This window comes from Halictus rubicundus, chromosome 8 (genome assembly GCF_050948215.1).
Source record: "Halictus rubicundus isolate RS-2024b chromosome 8, iyHalRubi1_principal, whole genome shotgun sequence".
Taxonomy (NCBI): domain Eukaryota; kingdom Metazoa; phylum Arthropoda; class Insecta; order Hymenoptera; family Halictidae; genus Halictus; species Halictus rubicundus.
The window spans coordinates 19,391,818-19,412,737 of NC_135156.1; the positions used below are offsets into that span (position 1 = coordinate 19,391,818).

The following is a 20,920-nucleotide window of genomic DNA, read 5'->3' on the forward strand; positions in this document are numbered from 1 at the left end:
CAAAAGAATCTGCACAACGGCCTTGCACGCATAATCACCTCCGAGATACATACATATGCGATCGTTGTCCAGCAAAAGGGATCGATGATTGTAATTGGAAGAACAGGATGAAGAATGACTTTGTTTATTGTTATCGATACAATAGTATTTTCAGCATTTGAAATTTCGAAGATTCTTCGGTGTTTTTCTTTTCTTACCTGTCGGTCTCGGTTTCGATTTCGATTTCGATTTCAATTTCGTAACTTCAACTTTGATTTTGGTCGGATGGTATAAAGAGAGCGCCGTTGCGTCGACACAACAACGACACTACGGTGATGTGAGGCGAAAAACGGTGTTGTGCCGTTTTCGCAACGAGACATTTCTAGCATATGTGTACAAACGGCCGCGCGCGTATATTCTTTTCAGGAATCCGCAATGTCAATCAATGATATGTACCGTATACGTCTTCCTATTCCTATTCATATTCATACTCGTGCTCGTACTGATACTGATACTCATACTCATACTCGTACTCGTACTCATGTTCATACTCGTACACACACTCGTACTCGTATATTCACACTCGCAATCATACTCACACTCGTACCCTTATTTATATTCCTATGCCTATTCTTATTCGTATTCGTATTCGTATTCGTATTCGTATTCGTATTCGTATTCGTATTCGTATTCGTATGCCGCTACCGTTACCGTTTCCCGTCGCGATTAAAAATGTCAGAGTAAAGCGGGGAAAGGCGAAGAGCGGCAGTCTCTGTCCGCGGTATACGCGTACGGGAGAAAGGCGACCGTTGTCCGATCGATAAACGATATCGACTCAAACAGATCGCTCCTTCTCTGACCTCTCTAGTTTCTCCGTCTCGAGGGTAATTCATAGGTCTCCGTCGGTAAGAATCCCTTTGTTCCGAGTTCCATTTCTATTTGCTTTTGGCTGCGCTTCTTCGTTCGACGTATACGTCGATTTCGACCATTTCTCAATCTCGCGTCTCCGTTTCGGTTTCTGCTGTTTCAATTTAGCTGTTTTCTTGAGCTTCGCGTTTGATTCGCTCGCGCCGTTTCACGTGGTTTTGTTATTTTTCGACATGTTGTGAGAAGCCCAGTTCAACGAAGTTTTCCACGAATTGCAAAGAGCTTCGTCAAATTTGCTTCTAAAGTGTTTCTGTGCTTCGCTTTCGGACATCTCGAGTACCTATTACGAGCCAAACGATTACCATTATTATTGTTGTTGTTGTTATTGTTATTATTAATATTACTATGAAATAATGGCTACTTACCAACGTGTCCCTTAAATAATTCAAATCTTTTTCGGAAGATAATTCTGGCAGTCCCGTCGAGATCATCATGGCGAACAAAGACAATATCAGACCTCCGTGTTGTCGCAACACGAGGAAAGCCTCTTCGCAATTTCTCTGAAATCGCTGAAATTCGACCGCTTGACCCTTCTTGGTTTGCCCCTTGTTTATTACGTGAACGAAATCGTTGGTCAAAACAAAAGGCACGCGTTCACGCCTGAATCCAAATTTTTCTTTAAAATGTCCAAGTATGTGACCGAAATCAACGTGAAATAGTTGGCCAGTTTTCTTCACCATTATATTGTCCGAATGCCGATCCGCGATCCCAAGAACGTACGTGGCCACGCAGTAGCCCGCGCAGCTCAACGTAAATTCCTCGATAGCTTTGTTCAACGCCGCTTCCGTATGATTGTGATCTTTCAGCCACGCGAGCAGAGAACCTCGCCTGAATCGAGCAACCAAGAAAGTACAACACAATTAACAAACACTTTGTTCAGTTGGTCCGATACCGAAAGACCAACGAAAACAATCGATCAAAATGGGATCGTTTCGTTTGTATCGCACGCACCTAAACGCCGCCGTTGCCGAGAACGTGCCCTTCTCTTTCTGAATGTTCGCTATCGTTTCCGCGTTCAATACCACTTCGATCATTCCGACTCTGTTCTCCGTCGATATGCAACCGTAAGGGTTCATTCGTAAATCCAGACCTTCTCTCTTCCACAGTTTGTCCATGATTCGTAGCATCTGAAGCGTAAGCATGTCTTGTCTCAAGTCGTCCCCATGCTTCAGTATCAAGTAAATGTCGTCCCCGAATGGATCATCGTTTTCAAAAACAAGCCAAAGCGGTCGCATTTTACTGTCCATCACTCTACATTTCTCAATTCTGTAAGCCGAATATCATATCGCCGAAAAGTAGGAACCATATCGTCGTCGATCGATCACTTTCACTCGATTCGCTATCCTAACTATCGTATACAGTATATGACGTGTATATGATGTGTATATATGTATATGTATATGTATATGTATATGTACATGTATATGTATATGCATACGTATAATATTATATTATACGATACCAAAACTATATTAAAGATACATGCGCGCCGACTGTTATTGTTGGACCACGAATCTTCTTCGTGGCAATCAACTTACTTGATGCGTTTCCATCGGAAACTCGGATCCAACGGGTTCAGAACGTTCGAGAGCGCTTCTTGGCAGTGTGGTTCCTGAATGAACTCTTGGAACACTTGCAGTGCGGCTTTACGATCTTTTCGTAGTTTGATTTGCTCCGAAGCAAATTTCAGCTTTCCCAGGCAATCCATCTGTTTGAAAAGCGATCGCATGTGTTGCTGACTCCCTCTGCAATAGGCTTCCAATATCAAACCGAACCGAACGGATACAGCGCCTACTTGCATTTCGGATCTGTGAATCAGAAACATGTTATCTCGAGAAGCTGTCCACTGGTTCGCTCGTAACGCGAGCGCCTTACGCGTCGAACAACGTTCAAGAACGATTCTAGCGCCGTCAACGACCAATCGGCTGGCTCCCAACGATCGACGCGGACAAGAACCGCCGTTGACAACGCGAGAACCGCCACCGTGCGACACGACACAAAATCAGACCTAGGCAAGACCAAACATTTTGCAAACCTAAGATGCCAGAACAGAAAATGACCGATTCTCCGATTATTCAGGGCCCGTCTCAGTAAAAACTCGGTCAAGTCGCAAGACAAGTAATTCTCGTGCTTCAGTGCTTGCACCAACTGCAGCAGATACAGACTCAAATCTTCGTCGCTGACGTCCATCAAGCAACGCACGGCAAAACTTCGAACGTTTTGATCGGCGTAAGCGTAATCCAATAATTCGAGTGCTTTCTCGACCGGTAATTTCGGCCATTGTTGAACCAACGCTGTAGCTTCGGCCACCTCGCTGTTGTACGCGTCCAAAATCGAGAAAGAAAAACACGCTGAATACCTCAAATTTCTTAGTCTAGTACGCTTATAAGACTACACAGACAGGCGCGCGCGCATATTCGTAATCTATCGAATGCAAAGGTATTCACCTATGATCGTTCCATTCGACGCAATGCAACAGTTTCGCCAAAAGCGTGGGAATCTTGTGAAGGCAGTGATGTCGTAACGTCCACATGGTCTTTCGTTCTTGTTCGTGTAACTCGTGCAACGGGTCTCTATCTGCCAATAGTCGAAGCTGCTCGAGTTGTTGAAGCTTCCCAACGTCCGAGTCTTGATCCGGTTCCTCTTGAATCGAACGTTCAGCGGACGATTCGTGCAACTTTCTCGCGTGTTCGACCATTTTCTCCGGTGTCGGGTACAAAACGGACTTTTCCTTTCCATAACTAAATATCGTACCAAACAGAAGCTAGATATAGCTCGGAATCTACGAGACCAAACAAACAGAGAAAAAGAAAGGGGGCGGGGAGAGAGAGAGAGAGAGAGAGAGAGAGAGAGAGAGAGAGAGCGTGCGTGAGACAGAGACGGAGCAAAAGAAGATGCAAGCACGAAGAAAGCAAGAAAGACGAAAAGAAAGATGGATGGAAAAAATTCAACAAAACTCACTTTGGAAATGTTAACATGAGAGCAGCTGCTCTATCTATATGAGGATTTGACACTACCGTTCCAAGGGGGTGCAGTAGATCATCGTTTTGCATGTCCTCTGCGTATGTCCACGTGTAAAGTGTCATCGCTCCCGTTTTCAATTGAGACTTAAAATCGTATATGGTTGTGTTGGCCCAACACAATGGGTTTATAAAAAATTCTTGCTTCGTGTCTCTGACCAATCTACGACTTTTCAGCCCTTTCGCGGTTTTACTGATCTCGTATAAAACAAAACACAGCCTCGCCATCCGCGGTATGTCTCGCACTTTAATGTCGAATCTCAACGTTTCCTCCCACTCGCAACTACCGTCCGCGTTCACAACCGTCTCTTTCGTCTTCTGGCTCTCGCACAATGATTTCCCGCCGTGAAACAGTCCAGACTGAAGTCCGATCTACCCGGCCGATCGTTTCAACCGGGAACAAACAAGTATGCGCGCGTTCGATGAATATACAACAGAAAACGATACGATACGATACGATACGATAAAAATCAATGCGCCTTACCTCGACGGTACGATGAGCGGCATCGCAGTTCAATCGCGATATTCCGTTCACTATGAAAAAGAACGGTTCCTCGATTTTCCAAGCAGACACGTGTTTACCCTTTTTGCGCAGAGTCAACGTAGAAAACGAAGGCCTCGTACGTTGCAAACCATCCGTTTCCGCATTCTCCAGAGCATTCTCCTGATCGACGGAAACACTGTCCTTGCTCAACGTAACCAACGTTGGTAGAATATCTTTTGCTAAACAGTCCTGAATATAACTGAACTGTATCAACGGATAATCTCCTATTAAATACTCCTCTTGTCCGCAAACCTTTAGAGTAAAGTCGCTCGGATGTCCTCGAGACATAAAGGTATTTGCTCGCTTATTTAAAATGGACACCAACAATTGGTGCGGCGTCATAGTGTGAGACATTTGAAACGTGAACGCCGTCTGAAAATTACAAAAATTTCACTTGCATTTATCATTTCAAACTCCCTTTTTCCCTGCCCCTTTCCCACCTGCTACCCAATCATGCTCCTCGATAACGCCGTTGACGAGAGTCGGTTTCTTTTCCCGCCGCTTGGCGCCACTGTGCGCCATTTCGCGCCTTTTCAAGTGACAAGCAACGTACGGTTTATAACCTAATGGACCAATTTCGAATACACTCGATTGTCGTAGATCGCGAGAATTTCAACTTTCTTTTCAGCGTAACCGTTGTTGGATGGTTGCGAAAAACGCTCGAGCCTTTGTTTGTTGACATATCATCGAAGACGTGTGGTTTACCAGCAGAAGGGTCGCGTGCGCGTGCGCGCGGCTGAGATTCGTTTCGGTGAAAAGTCCGGAATTTCGCCTCATTGTCAGTCAATGTTTCGCCCCCCTCTGTTTCGCTTCAAACATGTCGACGCTCGAGGCAATCAACGAAACGAATAACCAAGAATATAACGAAAAAGACTTTGATGATATCGATGCTGCTTCCTATCGGATACGCAAAGCCGAAGACGAAAAATGCCGACAACAAGTATACGATCTAAAAAGGAAACTCGAATTAAACGAAATCATGCTTCGAGAAGTTCAAGAGACGAATGAATTACTCGAACGTAATCTCGAAGAACGAGTTTCACAGACGGAAAAAATAATATGCGAATCAAAGGAGAAGTAAATTAATTTTTGCAAAACCGTCGGTTAACCTCTCGTCTCGTCATTCTTTTTCGTCGTCTTTGATTTCGCAGATCACGCGTTACCACGGAAGAATATGAAAATACAATTGCGGATCTTGAAACAAAATTGGCAAAACAAGCGACAGAAATTCAACGATTGCACCAACAGATTAATCAACAAAAAGAAACCGAGTGCGCGCAAACGACAAGTCGATTGGCAAACATTTCCCTAGAAACAGACAATGTCTCGCTTAAAAAACGTATCGATCAACTGACGGTGCAGCTACGCGAGGAAAAACGGAAATGCGCAAGTGCCGAAGAAGCGATCGCAGAACTAAGAGCTCAATGCAATCAATTTCTACAGGATTTTCAGGTAAGAGACAACTCGTTTGCCTTTTCTTTCCAAGAATGCTATCTCGGTCTTTCTCGGTGGCACTATAGATCCAGCACAAGAAATACAGAAAGACACATACGTCCTTTATCGGCAGGACCTCAAGGAACAGTTGCACAAGAAAAGCTCAGATTTGGAGGAGGCTCGGGCAGCATTTGCGTTGAATCGTACCGAAGCAGTTTCCCTGGATCTCGATATAGATCCTACAAATGATTTATCAAAAGGTACGCGAACGCGGTGGAGTATTCTCGAGTTCATGTTTTCTTGTTTCTTCTCTCCGCGTATTGCTTATATCGTTTCTACCAATCCAACCCAATCTTTTCTTTTCTTTCAGGCAATTCGCTTTTTGCTGAAATAGAAGACCGTAGACGAGACATGGTAAATAAAATGAACGCGTTACACCGTAAATACACTGAAGTGAAACGCACTTGTGCCTTGCAAATGGCAGAGATCAAAATGTTGAAAAAAGAACGAGTCTCGACACTCAGCGAATGGGAAAACGACGCAGGCAATGTTTCCGCGGAAATGGAAGAATTATTGCAGAAATATAAAAGCAGAGTATCGGATCTCGAGAGAAAGCTCAAGTCCGAGATCAAGAAGAACGAACAGTCGGACCAAGAAAACGTCGAATCCGCAACTTTCGCGTAAGTTTAACTTTGCTTACGAAAATTTCAGATTCCTTCGATCTAGTTGGATTTGACTTGCTTACAACGATTCCGCATATGTAGGTACTACCAATCCTTGGTGTTTGCCAAAAAGAAGGAGGTAGATGAACTTCGTGTCAAGATAGAAGACCTCTCCACGCATTTGTTGGTACAAGAAGAAACAAAAATGAACATGAGCAAACAACTGCGATATTCGCAATATAAAATTTCTTCGTTGGAGGTAATTATTTTTCGATTCTATGCCGACTGGAACATGTGTCGTTCAAAAAATATCACTTTGTTTTGTAGGCTCAGCTACAAGTTTTACAAGGAGAATCCAAGTTAAGTCGAGGAGAAGAGGATAATGCAAACACCGAAACGCGACTCAAAGAATTTCAGGACTTTGCCCGTGTCGATAATAACAATGTAACGGTTGCGGAGACTAGATTAGTCTCCGCGCAACAACAAGGGAGTACTGTTTTTGTGCTACAAGACAACAAAGGTAACGATATCATCTCGGATTCGATGGATACATCGAGAGAGGCAGGTAAACCTAAACGCATCGAAACCGACGACGGAGACAAGAATACATGCCCCGCAAAAACTGTACAATTCAGCAAGAATATCGTTTATATACCGACCAATGCGAATATTTAATAATGGTGCTTGCTACTCGCGCGTTACGATTAAATAAGTCTACCTGTATACATACTAACATAGCTGTTACGACCTTCGTCGACCCATCAATAGAAGAATAAATATTTTCTTACCTCTGTGTTTTCGAGTTTTGTAACAAGAACGATATTGCCATCCTTCAAACGACATTCAATGTTTTTTGGTATCGCGGCGGTCGGTGCTAATCGTGTAGGAAATTGGTAACGTACTTTCTCCGTCCAAGACATTTTCCTTCTATCCACTGCAACTTCGTCTCCTAAAACTCGCATTTTCCATCTAAAGTCGTTCACTTCGGAATTCTTCAAAGCCGCAAACTCGTGCAATCCTTTTCCGATTAGTACGCCGATTTGCGAATCTAGATTTCTGTCGCTTTTCACACCTTCGTGCTCTATTACTTTCAGCAAAGAACAAAATGGCTTTATGTCGCACAAACGTCTGGTTTCGTCTCGTAACTCTTCGGTTTCGGCATTCGAATTAATACACAAAAATACATAGGACAGAGCATCTTTCAATGTGCCGTGAAGAGGATATTTACTGGCTTCGTCCCAAAGGTCCTAAACACAAATCCGTTCCATTGTTAATTCTCTCTGGAACCAATGACGCTTCGTCTTGCAAGTAAGAAAGATAGGGTCGAACGTAGCTTACCTCTTTTATCTCGGCCAAAGTAATATTGCGATTAGTTTCAAACGGTATAATCACTCCATTTGGCATCAAACAAATCAACTGAACCACTTCTGCGAACGAGTTTTCCCAAAAATTGTATGTATATGCACTTGATGTATGGATCATGTTGCCGGATATTATGGATGAAATGTATAAAAATTCAATGCACCACAGTGGACAATTGCCAAAATATGATTAGTTTAAGAAAGGAGAAAAAAATACGTTCTCGAAGTCGCATTGCGACCAAAGATATTCTTTCTTCCTTAGGCAATGTGTCTCCATTGGTTCGAGTGGTAAAGAGTCGCATGACAAACGCCCGTGCTTCATGAAATTTTATCCCTCATCTTTACATCCTTAAATACAACTTCATATTTCCTTCCAACTTTTGAAAACCTTCAAACTCCGTTTAATTAATAAACTTGCTTGGTTAGCTATTAGCTTCCAACCGAAATCATCGAGTTTTCCATCGATGTTTACCCCTCGGTATAATACAAGTGTAACTTTGTTTGACTAATCGTGAATGAAATTCATGCGATCGTCTCCCTCTATGTGTGATAACAGCACTAGTCAGCCATTACTTTACAAATGCATTCTGTATCTCTATTCTCTCTACTACACGCTCAAACACACACACCACACACCACACACACACACACACACACACATATATATATACGCAGTGCAGCCACACAATTAACGAAATAAACTGTCCACCTTATTCCCGTTTTTAGAAGATGTTATGAAAAATAGCACTTCCGTCTACGTTATGACGTTCTATGGTGCAGATCACAGCGCCACGTAACTATTTATGTATCTATATACATAATTTACGTACATATGTAAGTACGTATCCTATTCGTCTGCTGGCTGGCGTATTGTTCACACGGAATATGTACACTTACATATATGTATCTATATTTGTACTGATCCCTGTACCTACACCAGAGGTGAATTTCGTGTTCGAACCTTTGATGTACCGTTTGATGTTCGAAATTTCGAACCCACACAAGTACTTGCTTACTTACAAACAATCTTGCCGATATCTTTAGAGTCCGCGTGTTCGTGGATGGAGCGGAATCGATTCCGATAGTAAAATGAATAAACGCGTGCAACTTCGTTTCAATAAGTTCGTTTTATTGAGAAACTTTAGCATATAGAGAACACGTACGGGATACTCGCGAGGAATCTACAGAAAGAACGAACAATGAAAAAGAAAAATAATAAAAATGAAAATTAAATTTCTTGCTTATCTTATATTTCCCGCGGCAACACCAAACAAGAAAAGAGAAGGGAAAAGGATGCATCCTCATGTGCAACCAATGGAAAAGAGCGGCCGCGGCTGCAAGATTTGCTTCCTCCTTCTCGAGGCGACCAAACTGCCAGGATGGGCACGCTGGGGCACGCGGGACAAACGACGTGTCGCTGCGTTGAGACGCCACATATGTATCTCTTTGTTTTTTCCATTCAGCTTTCTGCACGAAAGAGGACCAATCTCAGAGAAGGCATGCGAGAAATTCGAATCAACGATACACGATGTACGATACAAAACGATGCTTAATTTCGATTTCGGGTATAGCGTCGTAATTATTTTCAGCTAGCGATTGAACGCCTACGATAAAGCGCGTTCTTTTAACTCTCAGAACTAGAAGCGAGAAATTTCTTCGGATAAGCGAACAAATCTCGATGGGAAAGCATTGAAAAATAGTTTTATTCGCGCGTAGGTCATTGATTCTTGCCGCATTTGTCGAAAGACCAGATGCAAGTTCTGGCAAGAATTATTTGCTTGGTTCCAGTGCCCGTTGCAACTAAAATTTGTTGTGGGGGCAGCACTATCTACAGAGTCTGCTATCTATACATTCGGATTATACATGCACCACCTCCCCCTCCCGTGAAAGACTGCCTGCGCCTGTGCTTGTGCTTGTGCTTGTGCTGCCAAAGGCTGTCGGTCGATTCTCGAGAGTTACGATCCAACGACGTTTATTGCGTATTATGTATTATGTCGTGTCTTGTGTAGTATTTACGCACCACACACTTGCCAGTTATTCGATTTATTCCACTGTATTCGACTGATAAGCCGAGACGTTTTAGGTGTGCATACTTGGAAGTATTTATTGCAACAGTTTCTTCGATAAGTGATTTTTCTATCGTGAGTTTTCCAAAGGCGCAAAGTTCGTTAGAAGCTACTTTCACGGGGATGCGATGAACGATCAAAGGTATGTTTATAAAAATACTGACAACAATGTCATCTTCGGTTACAGTGAATGTCACCGCACACACATTCGTGTTGACTTAACCGTAATTTTTATATCGGCATGAGGACGAGAACGAACACGAGTTGATTTAAATCCCGTCCTCTGGTACGAGAGTACTGTGTCTGTTTTGCGACATTGCGACATTAAGAGCAACAGGCTTGTGTATCGTTCGACGCACAACCAATATTATATCGTGTAATTAATTTCAAAGTAGGTTGACCGACGACAAGTTTCTAGAAACGTAATACAATGCATTTAACGTTACGTTTCAGAGGGTGTTGAATTTGAATATAAACGAGCTACAATTTGAACGCTAAGCATGTTTGGGCAATCTGGAAATTCATCCTTCAGTAAGCAAAACAAAAGAAACCATTGATTATTTTCTTTTTCTTTTTGTATATCAATTTTTGCATGAAAACAATTTTCTGTTCTAGGTGGTTTCAATACAGCACAGCAGACAAGTCCGTTCGGGCAGTCCGCGTTTGGCAAACCGATCGCTACAACCAGTTTCGGTAGCGGGGCTACACCAGTCTTTGGTAGTAGTAATACTTCTCTCTTTAGTTCAAAGCCTGCAGGTTCTACCACGGGTGGCTTGTTTGGCAATACTACAACACCACCTGCGTTTACTCAGCCATCTTTTGGAGGTAGCGATTCATGGATTTTTTTTCTTGGATAGCAATTCATCGCATTCGTCTGTACAGATATTTCTATTCGCCGAATAGAAAATCGGTTGGACGTATCGTCAGTGTCGTAGAAGTGGCAAGACTTCTGTTAAGAGTTTTGCTACCTTCGCGCCTTGCCGACCGTTTGCAAATCGGTCCTGCTTTTCTCCGACGTCGTGTCGGTCGGTTACAAGTCGATCGTACCTTTCTTATCGTATCAAAAAAATGCGTAGACGCGATCGTACGATTGCTTAATTACTTGTCTTAATTACTTTCACCTTATGGGAAATCCCCATTTCGTCACACTTTCACACTTTCCTTTCTACATTTGCACATTCTACAGGTTTTGGGACAACCAACACAAACACTAATCTATTTGGGAATCAGCAAAATGCTAGTACAAGTTTGTTCGGCGCAAACACGGCAACTTCGGCCTTCGGACAATCTAATAAACCAGGTGGATTCAGCTTCGGCGCATCGTCTGGAACAAATTTGTTTGGACAACCTCAACAGACCGCTCAACAGACCACTCCTTTTGGACAAACTAATAATGCAGGAAATACCAATTTGTTTGGAGCAACGCCTGGTAAATATTCAATATATTTTCCATACCCGTGCCTACCATGGAAATGCGCGTTCTAATAATGATGTAACAGAAAAATGAACTAGTTGTTGTGTATTTCTCTGTACCAACAAGGTTTCGGCAACACAAACACCACCAATACCGGTGTTATCGGCACTGTTGTTAAATTTACTCCTGTCATTACAACCGATTCCATGTCGAAAAACGGAATATCTCAAAGTATATCGGCGAGGCACTGTTGCATCGTGGCAATGAAGGAGTACGAATCAAAATCGTACGAGGAATTACGTTTCGAGGACTATTCTGTAGGACGGAAAGGTAACTTGATACGCGATTTACCGAAATGAACGAAGCGAACGAAACGAACGAATCGCATTACACTATCGCAGATCACATCGCATATCCGTTATTTATACGTTTGTTTTTATTATATTCGAACGGTCAGGACCCAGTACAGGAATATTTGGGACGCCTGTGCAATCTTCACCTTTTGTCAATGCGGGGGCAGGTACTAGTACCGCAACGACGGGTAAACTATATTTTAGTATAAATTGATAATTATCAGTTGTGCGTTTTTTCGCACTACTCTCGAATTCGATTCGAATTCTATCGGTGATATCTTCCATTGTGTTACATTAGGTTTTGGTGGAATGAGCGGCGGCTTCGGAACCACCACTCAATCCGGATCAAGTGGTCCTTTCGGAAAATCCATGACAAGCTTTGGAACACCGTCAACCACAACTACGAACAGCTTCGCGTTCAGTTCTACTCCGAGCACAAATTTGTTCGGTAGTAACAATCAGGCTAAACCTTTCGGTAGTGAGTATTCATTCGGTGATCAACTAATGTCGATGTTGATCCAAGAACTGCGCGCGCACCCGTTTGAAATTTAAGAAAAACTATTTACATAGCAATCATTTGATATCTACAGCAGCTGCGCCAACGCCACTCTTTGCAACCAGCAATACTAATCAAACCGCTGGTACAACTTTCGGTGGTATCAATACGGCCCAGAATACTGGCTTCGGATCTACGTTTGGATCGACACAATCGAATCAGGTACATAGTATGGAATAGTAAGAGATGGATGTAATTCTTCGATTCATTCGCAAGACACCAACGGTTATCTCATACTGTGTGAAATACTGTTTTTGATTTTGTTTATAGAGTATCGGTTTATTTAACCAAAACAAATCGGCTTTCAATGTACCGTCCACATCCTCCAGTACCGCGTTCACCAGCTTTGGTCAAACACCTTCTGGCAATACAGGCTCAACTTTATTCGGCACTAAATCGACTGGAACAACAGGTTTCGGAACAGCACCGACTTTTGGTGCGACCCCAGCATCGACTTTTGGAACTACAACAGGTTTCACTGCTGGCCAAAACTCTGGTACTTCATTGTTTAATACATGTTTTAAACCTGCAGGACAGACGTCTGGATTCTCTTTTGGTTCAACTTCCACACCTTCGACCGGACTGGGTAAGCAAGCATGCGTATTCGCCGAGTTTGTCGGTCAGAGTCGTACGATACGCTATAAAACAATTACGGATTTGGGCTCGAACGCCGCGCCGTCGAAACTTTGACCATTTCTCAACGAATTTTTGCTCGATAGGTACGAATACGGGTTTAACTCTGGGTAGCGGTTCTACTTTATTTGGACAGCAAAAACCAGGCGGTCTATTCGGTAATACTGGAAACAATGCAACATTCAATCCCTCCTCGTCGTTTGGATCGTCAACTTTTGGAACGAATTCAAACGTGGGAACTGGCATGGGAATGGGTTTACTCGGTGCTGGGTACGATCTGCGAATTTTTTAGTTTGTCTTCTTATTCGACACGACGATTCTCGCTCACTCACCGCGGTGTTTTCTCGAATTGTAGCGCCTCGAACAACCAGACGAAGAGCTCTGGGACCGTGCCAGTGCATCAGCAGATTTTGGCACTGGTGTCTGCACCGTTTGGGGACTCACCGTTATTAAAGAACCTTTTGCCGGTGAGCATGCTCGAATGTTTCTGTGTACTTGCATAGAAGTCAAGATTCGTTTGTGATTCGTTTCGTTTGTTTGAATTGCTCTAAACGATCAACCAAGTTAAACAAAGATACGCGATGTACTTTTAGGCTTCTGGAAAAACCGAGGAGTTGTTGAAACCTGCTAATACGCCTTCGAAAATAACAAATGGCGTACAGTACAAGATTACGGCGGACAACAAATCTCCGAAAATTAAGGCTAAAGTGGTTACCCCTGCACAATTGTCAAAGGTGTGACCCTTACCAAAACGATACAAGTGTCCGATCGATGGAAATATTTGCAAGCGTACGGGACGATTTGATCAAGAATTCTTTTTCTAGAAATCTATGTTCGAGGGCCTCGAGGAGGAGGATCCGCTCTCGGAAGCATTTCAGCCTCGACCGAACGCAAAGCGTTTAGTATTACGCCCGAAATCTTTGAGCAACTCGATCGTGTCGTCACCGATCGAACATATGCAAGCCGTAGGAAAGAATTCGCAGTCATCGGAAAAAGGAGAGGGTAAAATGAATGGGACCGATAATTCCGCCGACAATCGAACTATCGAGACCATAGACAAAGAAAACCATAGTCAAGAGAATAATCGGCAAATAGCGAACGACCGAAGATCGTCTATATCTTGGTAAATTCGTTATCTCGGATGTTGTGCATTTTCCTGAGCACAACGGAGAATCATTATTTACGTATCGTCGTCGCACAGCAGCAATGTTCTTTCGTTCCATAGGTTGAAGACGAGCCTTCCGCGGAACTCTACGACAAAACATTCCGAAGAGGAATCGTTCGAAGGACAGCGTTCGCCGTACTCGATGTTAAACGCGTCTCCAGAGGAAGCAATAAATAATACCGTGTCCGAATTACGGCCATATACCACTGTCAATTCACCGAAGCAAACACACGCAGAAGTGAACAATGCCGTGGACACGTCGGTAAAGAATACCTCGGTGGTGGCCGATCAAACGTCTACAGACAGCATAGCTCACAACAATACCGGTACGAACGTGAAACAACCTCGACGCAACATCTCTCGCACTCTCTTTCGTTCAGTTGGTTTGGTATGGTTTTTCTTTTTTTCCAGATTCGAGTCAGGAATTGGACGATAGTTCCTTCTGGACGTTACAAGCGCCGAATTGGAAAATGAATGCAGCAAAAGTGATACTGAAACGTGCCGGTTATTACACTATTCCTCCATTGGACAAATTGGAGGATTATGTTCGCGGAGAAACTTGCATCGTTCCAGACTTTATGGTTGGACGAAATGGTTACGGAAACGTATACTTTCCTGACTCGTTTGACATCTATGGTTTGAATTTGGACGAAATCGGTACGTTAACGGATCTTGATCGTGTACCTGCCTATTCGTTGTTGCTCGGGAAGATATTGTTCGTTCGATGGTGAAAACCGATGAAAACCGATGATATTTTCATTCCGTTTTTAGTACATTTTCGACACAAGGAGGTTATCATTTATCCGGACGACGAGAAGAAACCACCGGTCGGTCAAGGATTAAATCGTAAAGCGCAAGTGACTTTGGACAGAGTATGGCCGCACGATAAATCACTGCACAAACCCATAACCGATCCCCATCGATTGGCCGCAATGGATTACGAAGAAAAATTACGAAGAGTATCCGCAAAACACGACACCAGATTTCTCGAGTATCGTCCTGAAACTGGCTCATGGGTTTTCAAGGTAATCGAAAATGGAATCGTCCACTGTGCACTTTCATTCGGTTCGGTTCGGTTCGGTTCGGTTCGATTCGATTCGATTCTACAGGCGATTTGTTTGCACTACGCTTATACGCGCGTACTTACAATTCGTTGTACTTTCCTTGTAGGTCGACCATTTTTCAAAATACGGTTTGAGCGATTCGGACGAAGACGACAGTAACAATGTGCCCTCGGTGAACGATCCGAAGAGATTGAAATTGTCCGCTACGTCTCAGCAGAAAGCTTCGACCAAGTTGGAACAGTGGAACCGTCGTCCGGTAAGATTGCTCGATTTCGCTGTGTCACGGTGTGTGTCTGTCTTTGCACATTTCTTTCTTTATTTCATAGAAGGACAGAATAGTCGGCAACGGTGTTAATGGCGAGACCAACGATTCGAAGATGTACGAGGCAAAGTTTCTCGCGGGCTCAACGGTTCTCGGAAAAATTTCGAGCAACGGTATCAAAGAATCGATCGTTTCGATTTCTATAATCACGATATGTAGATTGGAATTCGATGACAATTCAGGTATCTTTTCTAGACGATCACGGTCGCAAGAAGCAATCACCGGTTAGTCCAACAGGAGACAATGCTCGTATTTTGGGCACGGACAGTCATAAATTGCAACTGATGAAAGCCAGTTTCTTCGATGGTAGTGACGAGGAAATGAACGAGATCTACGAGCAAGGTACGACCGATTGGTACACGGCTCGACGAACAGTCCACGCTTCTATTCCACGCTATCCTATTCTATCCTATTCTATTCTGTTTTAGTTTAGTTTAGTTTAGTTTAGTTTAGTTTAGTTTAGATTAGTTTAGTTTAGTTTAGTTTAGTTTAGTTTAGTTTAGTTTAGTTTAGTCTACTCGATTCTATTCTATTCTATTCTATTCTATTCTATTCTATTCTATTCTATTGTATTAGCCATATTTCGTCTATTCTGATTGAAAGCGACTCTATATCGTAGATTCAAATCGTGCCTTAGTTCTTTCTGGTCAGAAAAGTTCTGTCGTACGATGTTATTTTGATACCGTTGAATCCGTGGACGAGGAACAGAGGCGAAAGATGACTTATAGCCCGATGCTGCGATCAAACTTGACGATTCATCGTACACCACCTATCGTCTACGACGAACCAATACTTTCGAAAGCAGGTGACTGTTTTTTTTTTTGGAAATTCGTTTTGGAATTCTGTTTATTTGGATCGTGTAAAAATTGTATGATGCATTTTGATACATATCTGGGCACACACGTTCTTTCATATTATCCCCGTTGCGACTACACTGTGAACTATCTTTTGAACGAATCTATGTCGCTGCGTTAGATACAAAATCGAAACCGTCGATAGACGTGATTGCCACAAAGTCGTCGATCTATGGAAGAAATTTCCCGGAGCCTATCGTAACTCCAGTAACTGCGATTCTGAAATGGCACTCGGAAGTGATACCGTTGTCGAAATCCATTATAAACAAGTTACAGGCTCGTTCCGTTGCCGATGCTGGTACGTAGACACATATTCGTCCGAGGTCGAACGCATTTCCTTCTCGAAACGCATTTCTCTGTTGCATTTCATGATATTTTCTACACCTACATATATGGGGTCGTTAGGCATACAAATGGGAAGAATGTTTAGACCGAGTTGGGGTCGTGGTTTAACGCTGCTTACATTGAGCACGCGAGGCCATGCCGATGACGTACCGCTTCACAGTTCGTTCGAACAGATTGGCTCGTACGTGAACGGTCGCGTTCCGGAAGATACGACATCCGTCACGATCGTTCAGCGGATACAAATTTTGGGTGGCGGTGGCGGTGGCGGTGGCAATGGCGGTAACGCGACCGATGAGGATCGCGCCGAAGCTTTCGAGGTAAGGAGAAGATTGAATCGAAGAGAGCACGCCGAGGGCCGAAAAAATTCAAATTCCCCCTATTTCACATTCCAGAGAAGCATAGAGGGTCATCTGAAGATTCAGTTATCGCACCGTATAATGGATCAGGAGGGAGACTGTCCCATCTTCGACGTGGATACCGACGTTAACAAGGCGAGCATGGCTTTACACGCGCACTGCAGTTTAGCCGAAGAATTTGCCGAACAATTCTCCGCCGACAGTTCTGCCGCTTACGTCGCTAACGTTTGGCAACTCTGCGTGGCTCTTTGGGGAACTCTGCCCGACGTAAACGTTCTTACCGGTACGACGCGATGTCGCGTTCCATTCCATTCCATTCGATTTCTTTTCGTTACGTTGTCTTTACATCTTTCGTGCGTCTACTACATCTTTTGTTCTATTTTGCCGTTTCAGCAAATCCGACCGATCATAATGTCGTAGTGGCTCGACGGGAGGCCATAAGCGAGTGGTTCAAGAGTGTTGTACAAAAGACGCTCGAAGGGGATTTAACAAGGACCAGCAACGAGAAGAAAATATTGGACTTGCTATCTGGTACGTAAACATTTGGTATACGCGTTAAGCATGGCTGCGCAATCCTGTACAGCGCACTGTCACTTGTAAATTCTAACTTGGAAATTGTAACTTGTAACACGGTCTGTTTCTCGAAGCTTCCGAATTACAAGGGGCTTGCGAAGTCGCGCGCGAAGTAGGTGACCATTGTCTGGCACTGCTGATGGCGCAGTTACGCAGCGGTATGCCCACGAAAGCCTTGATAAAGCAACAAATCGCGTTATGGCAAGACTCTGGCGTTGACGAGAACATATCGACGGACCGGTTGAAACTGTTTGCGTTGGTGGCGGGCGAACCGCTGGTATCCAGTAAACACGGTCTCATCAACGTTTGCGAGAATCTCGATTGGAAAAGAGCGTTGGCCGTTCATGTATGGTAAGTGCGTGCAACGTACTCGAGATACAGTTGCCGACGTAGCTCTCTCTCCGATTCTTGTCTCTGGCACAGCCGTCGATTCGTTGTTCGTTATTCGTTATTCGTTATTCGTTATTCGTTACAGGTATTTCTCGTCTCCAGTCGCCTCCATCAGAGACACGTTAGAGCTTTACGAATCTTCGTTCGATGCGAGCAAAGCAACATACGCTTATGCCGCGGCACCTGTACCCGAGTACAGAGGAACCGACGATTACGAGTTCGAGGTGAACAACGGACAGCCTATATACGATCTGTGCTATCACCTACTGAAATTATTCTGTATCGGCAATCACACGCTGGGAGAACTTTTGAATCCTGCCACACATACCGCCGATCCGCTCGATTACAGGCTCAGGTGAGCAACGAACTCGTACAATATTTTCTGGTACTCGATTTTCTCAGCGTCGTTTGTTTGTTGACGAGTATGCTCGACGTTACAGTTGGTTGATGCAGCAAATACTGTTGGCGTTGGGTTACTCGCATCTGTCGGAACACGTTGCGGCGTTAACGCACATCAACTTTGCCACCCAACTGGAAGCGTACGGTCTATGGCATTGGGCCATATTCGTGATGTTGCATTTAAAGGACGCGGGGAAAAGGAAAGCTGCGGTAAAAAATTTGTTACAACGACACATCGAAATAGACAATATACCCGATTATATCGAACGAGAAAAATTTTTACGCGAAGAACTCGGCATACCTTCGGTTTGGATTCACGAAGCGAAAGCTGTGAAAAGTTACGTCGCCAAAAGGTGGGTCAGATTGTCTCGCGAACAAGAAAATCTCGATTCGAAACTCAACTCAACTCAACGGAACGAAACGAAACGAAACGAAACGAAACGAAACGAATATTCTGATTTTAGATACGGAGAAGCTGCATCCTATTTCATCGAAGCGGAACAGTGGAATACCGCGCACGAAATAATTATCGAACATCTCGCCGCGGATGCTATAATAAACGGTACGTGGTTACGTACGCGCCTACTCTTCGGACTAACCGTGTTTGTTTAACCTCGCCGTTTTCACGATGACGATTTATTAATCTGTTGTGCGCCACGACATTTGAATTTTCAGAAAATTACGAGTATCTACGCGATTTGCTAACTCCGTTGATTCCTCCGGAATGCAGCAGTGCCATAAGCGGTTGGTCTTATCAAGGAGATTTACTCTGGGAATACATGGAGATAACTATGGATATCGAATCGTTGCTGCGCGGCGCCGATCACCGCGAAATCAGTTACAAACTGGAACTGTTGAAACCACGATTGACATGTCTTTACCTGAATATTCATCGATTCCCGTGTCCGACCGCAAAACATCGGTATACTTGTATTTCTCATTCTCTTCTGCTGTTTTTTCTCTATTCTTTTCTCTTTTTCGTATCATCATCGGACATTTTCTATTTTTCTATGTTTTAGGCTCTGTCAAGCGGAAATTGCAAAAAGAGCGTTGCATCTATCTAGAGGCTTGTTGCAAGCAGACGAAAACAAATCAACTGTAATACTTCAACTGGTCTCTCAGTTGCCGTTGCCCGAAGACTATGCTCAACAGGAACTTCGTCCTATCGTGAATATGCGAGTGAATGAGATTATATCGCAAGCGGTATAGTCTTTATCGAGAAAGTACGCGACGTAGGGTCTTTTCTCTCTCTCTCTCTCTCTCTCTCTCTCTCTCTCTCTCTCTCTCTCTCTCTCTCTCTCTCTCTCTCTCTCTCTCTCTCTCTCTCTTTCTTTCTCTTACCCTTCCTCTCTTTTTCGCTCTTTCCGTTGAAGAAAATCTTTGTGAATTTTTACTTTTTATAATCACAACGACAATGACGATGACGACGACGACGACGACAGTGACGTTGACAACGGCGACCAGCATGTTAGTAGCGGAACTCACAACATTAGGAATGAATAACATACGATACGATCGAGAACAGTAAGCTGCGACAGTAACATTAAACATTAATCGTGATAAAACGTAAAATATCGAAAGTTGGTAAGTTCTGTAAGTAGGAACGTTTGCGTTAAATTGTTACTTTAAATATTCTATATCAATTTTTTAAATAAATAAATGAGATTTGGAAAAATGTATAGCTCGAAAAGAATTATAAACTCGTATATGCCCGTAGCGATCGTACGGAAGATTAAGAAATTGTATTTTCATTCGATCATCCAATTGTTTCCCTAACGGCCATGTTCGACGAAAGGTGGAAAATTTCAAGAATCCGTCATGTTCCTCAGGTCCATGGAATCTAGGAAAATTGAAGTTTATGCACCAAGCTATAGATGCATGTTAAATCAATGATGTCGGGCTTGCGCTCCGTTACAGTTATTCCTATTATGTCGCGAGGTCGAGAGGTCGAGAGGTCGAGAGGTCGAGAGGATCTTGTTCCCGCCAGACGAAACATTTCCATTCGCCTGTCTCGTTTGTTGCTCTGTCGTAGGAAAAAGGGTTTATCTGGACGCTACTGTTTCGATCTTTGTCTTTCCCTATAGTTTTTCTTCTTTTTCTTTTTTTCGTTGTTCGCATCTCGAAACGTTGATCGGCTACCCTCCAGTTCTGGTGTTTGCGCCGTCGATCTAAGCCACCCTCCTTCTACTTCCCCGTTGAGTCGTTTGTGGTACGGCGCGTTCCCGCTGCTCCCATCGTTGCAGCAACTCCTACCATCGCATAATCGTTGCCTCTATGCTACCCTTTCCATCGTCGTCGTCGACGCCGACGCCGACGCTGAGGCCGATGTTGAGGGCAACACAGATGCCGACGTCGACGCCGACGCCGACGCCGACGCCGACGCCGACGCTGACGCTGATGCTGATGCCACTACCATCGCTATTACCACCACCACCGCCGCTACTTCTACTACCTCCACTACCACCGTAGGCATCGCCACCCCTGTCTCGCCGTCACAAACCTA

General features: G+C 43.8%; 3 protein-coding genes across 8 annotated transcripts; 2 read left to right on the plus strand and 1 right to left on the minus strand.

Moving 5' to 3' along the window:
* Window positions 1-570: 570 nt before the first annotated feature.
* Window positions 571-8,497, minus strand: Pi3k92e (phosphatidylinositol 3-kinase 92E). 2 transcript variants are annotated; one of them, XM_076791903.1, is made up of 10 exons: window positions 7,905-8,497; window positions 7,355-7,813; window positions 4,411-4,842; window positions 3,868-4,298; window positions 3,354-3,647; window positions 2,942-3,220; window positions 2,445-2,714; window positions 1,858-2,172; window positions 1,272-1,734; window positions 571-1,186 (listed from the first exon to the last, which is right to left on the minus strand). In XM_076791903.1, the coding sequence occupies exons 1-10, from the start codon at window positions 8,046-8,048 to the stop codon at window positions 1,055-1,057; spliced, it is 3,219 nt and encodes a 1,072-aa protein (XP_076648018.1). In that variant the 5' UTR covers window positions 8,049-8,497; the 3' UTR covers window positions 571-1,054. The 2 variants fall into 2 exon arrangements, with proteins under 2 accessions (XP_076648018.1, XP_076648019.1); XM_076791904.1 differs by lacking the exon at window positions 571-1,186 and having other exon boundaries at window positions 1,367-1,506; window positions 1,584-1,734.
* Spindly (spindle apparatus coiled-coil protein 1 spindly) lies at window positions 4,911-7,361 on the plus strand. Of its 2 annotated transcripts, XM_076791905.1 has the most exons (6): window positions 4,911-5,547; window positions 5,622-5,922; window positions 6,038-6,164; window positions 6,275-6,584; window positions 6,669-6,825; window positions 6,894-7,361. In XM_076791905.1, exons 1-6 carry the CDS (start codon window positions 5,288-5,290, stop codon window positions 7,239-7,241), a joined length of 1,503 nt encoding a protein of 500 aa, XP_076648020.1. In that variant the 5' UTR covers window positions 4,911-5,287; the 3' UTR covers window positions 7,242-7,361. The 2 variants fall into 2 exon arrangements, with proteins under 2 accessions (XP_076648020.1, XP_076648021.1); XM_076791906.1 differs by lacking the exon at window positions 4,911-5,547 and having other exon boundaries at window positions 5,549-5,922; window positions 5,991-6,164.
* A 1,341-nt stretch (window positions 8,498-9,838) lies between the features above and the next one.
* On the plus strand, window positions 9,839-19,705 carry Nup98-96 (nuclear pore complex protein Nup98-96). Of its 4 annotated transcripts, XM_076792747.1 has the most exons (31): window positions 9,839-10,135; window positions 10,447-10,524; window positions 10,609-10,818; window positions 11,180-11,422; window positions 11,534-11,737; window positions 11,865-11,948; window positions 12,059-12,238; window positions 12,351-12,478; window positions 12,587-12,788; window positions 12,849-12,902; window positions 13,036-13,219; window positions 13,305-13,416; window positions 13,543-13,683; window positions 13,774-14,072; window positions 14,175-14,440; window positions 14,526-14,771; window positions 14,886-15,139; window positions 15,285-15,434; window positions 15,505-15,613; window positions 15,696-15,842; window positions 16,120-16,305; window positions 16,476-16,652; window positions 16,760-17,016; window positions 17,092-17,338; window positions 17,449-17,586; window positions 17,703-17,979; window positions 18,104-18,373; window positions 18,459-18,770; window positions 18,882-18,979; window positions 19,093-19,339; window positions 19,437-19,705. In XM_076792747.1, exons 2-31 carry the CDS (start codon window positions 10,494-10,496, stop codon window positions 19,624-19,626), a joined length of 5,643 nt encoding a protein of 1,880 aa, XP_076648862.1. In that variant the 5' UTR covers window positions 9,839-10,135; window positions 10,447-10,493; the 3' UTR covers window positions 19,627-19,705. The 4 variants fall into 4 exon arrangements, with proteins under 4 accessions (XP_076648862.1, XP_076648859.1, XP_076648860.1 ...); XM_076792744.1 differs by having other exon boundaries at window positions 12,587-12,902; XM_076792745.1 differs by having other exon boundaries at window positions 12,354-12,478; window positions 12,587-12,902.
* Window positions 19,706-20,920: the final 1,215 nt, after the last annotated feature.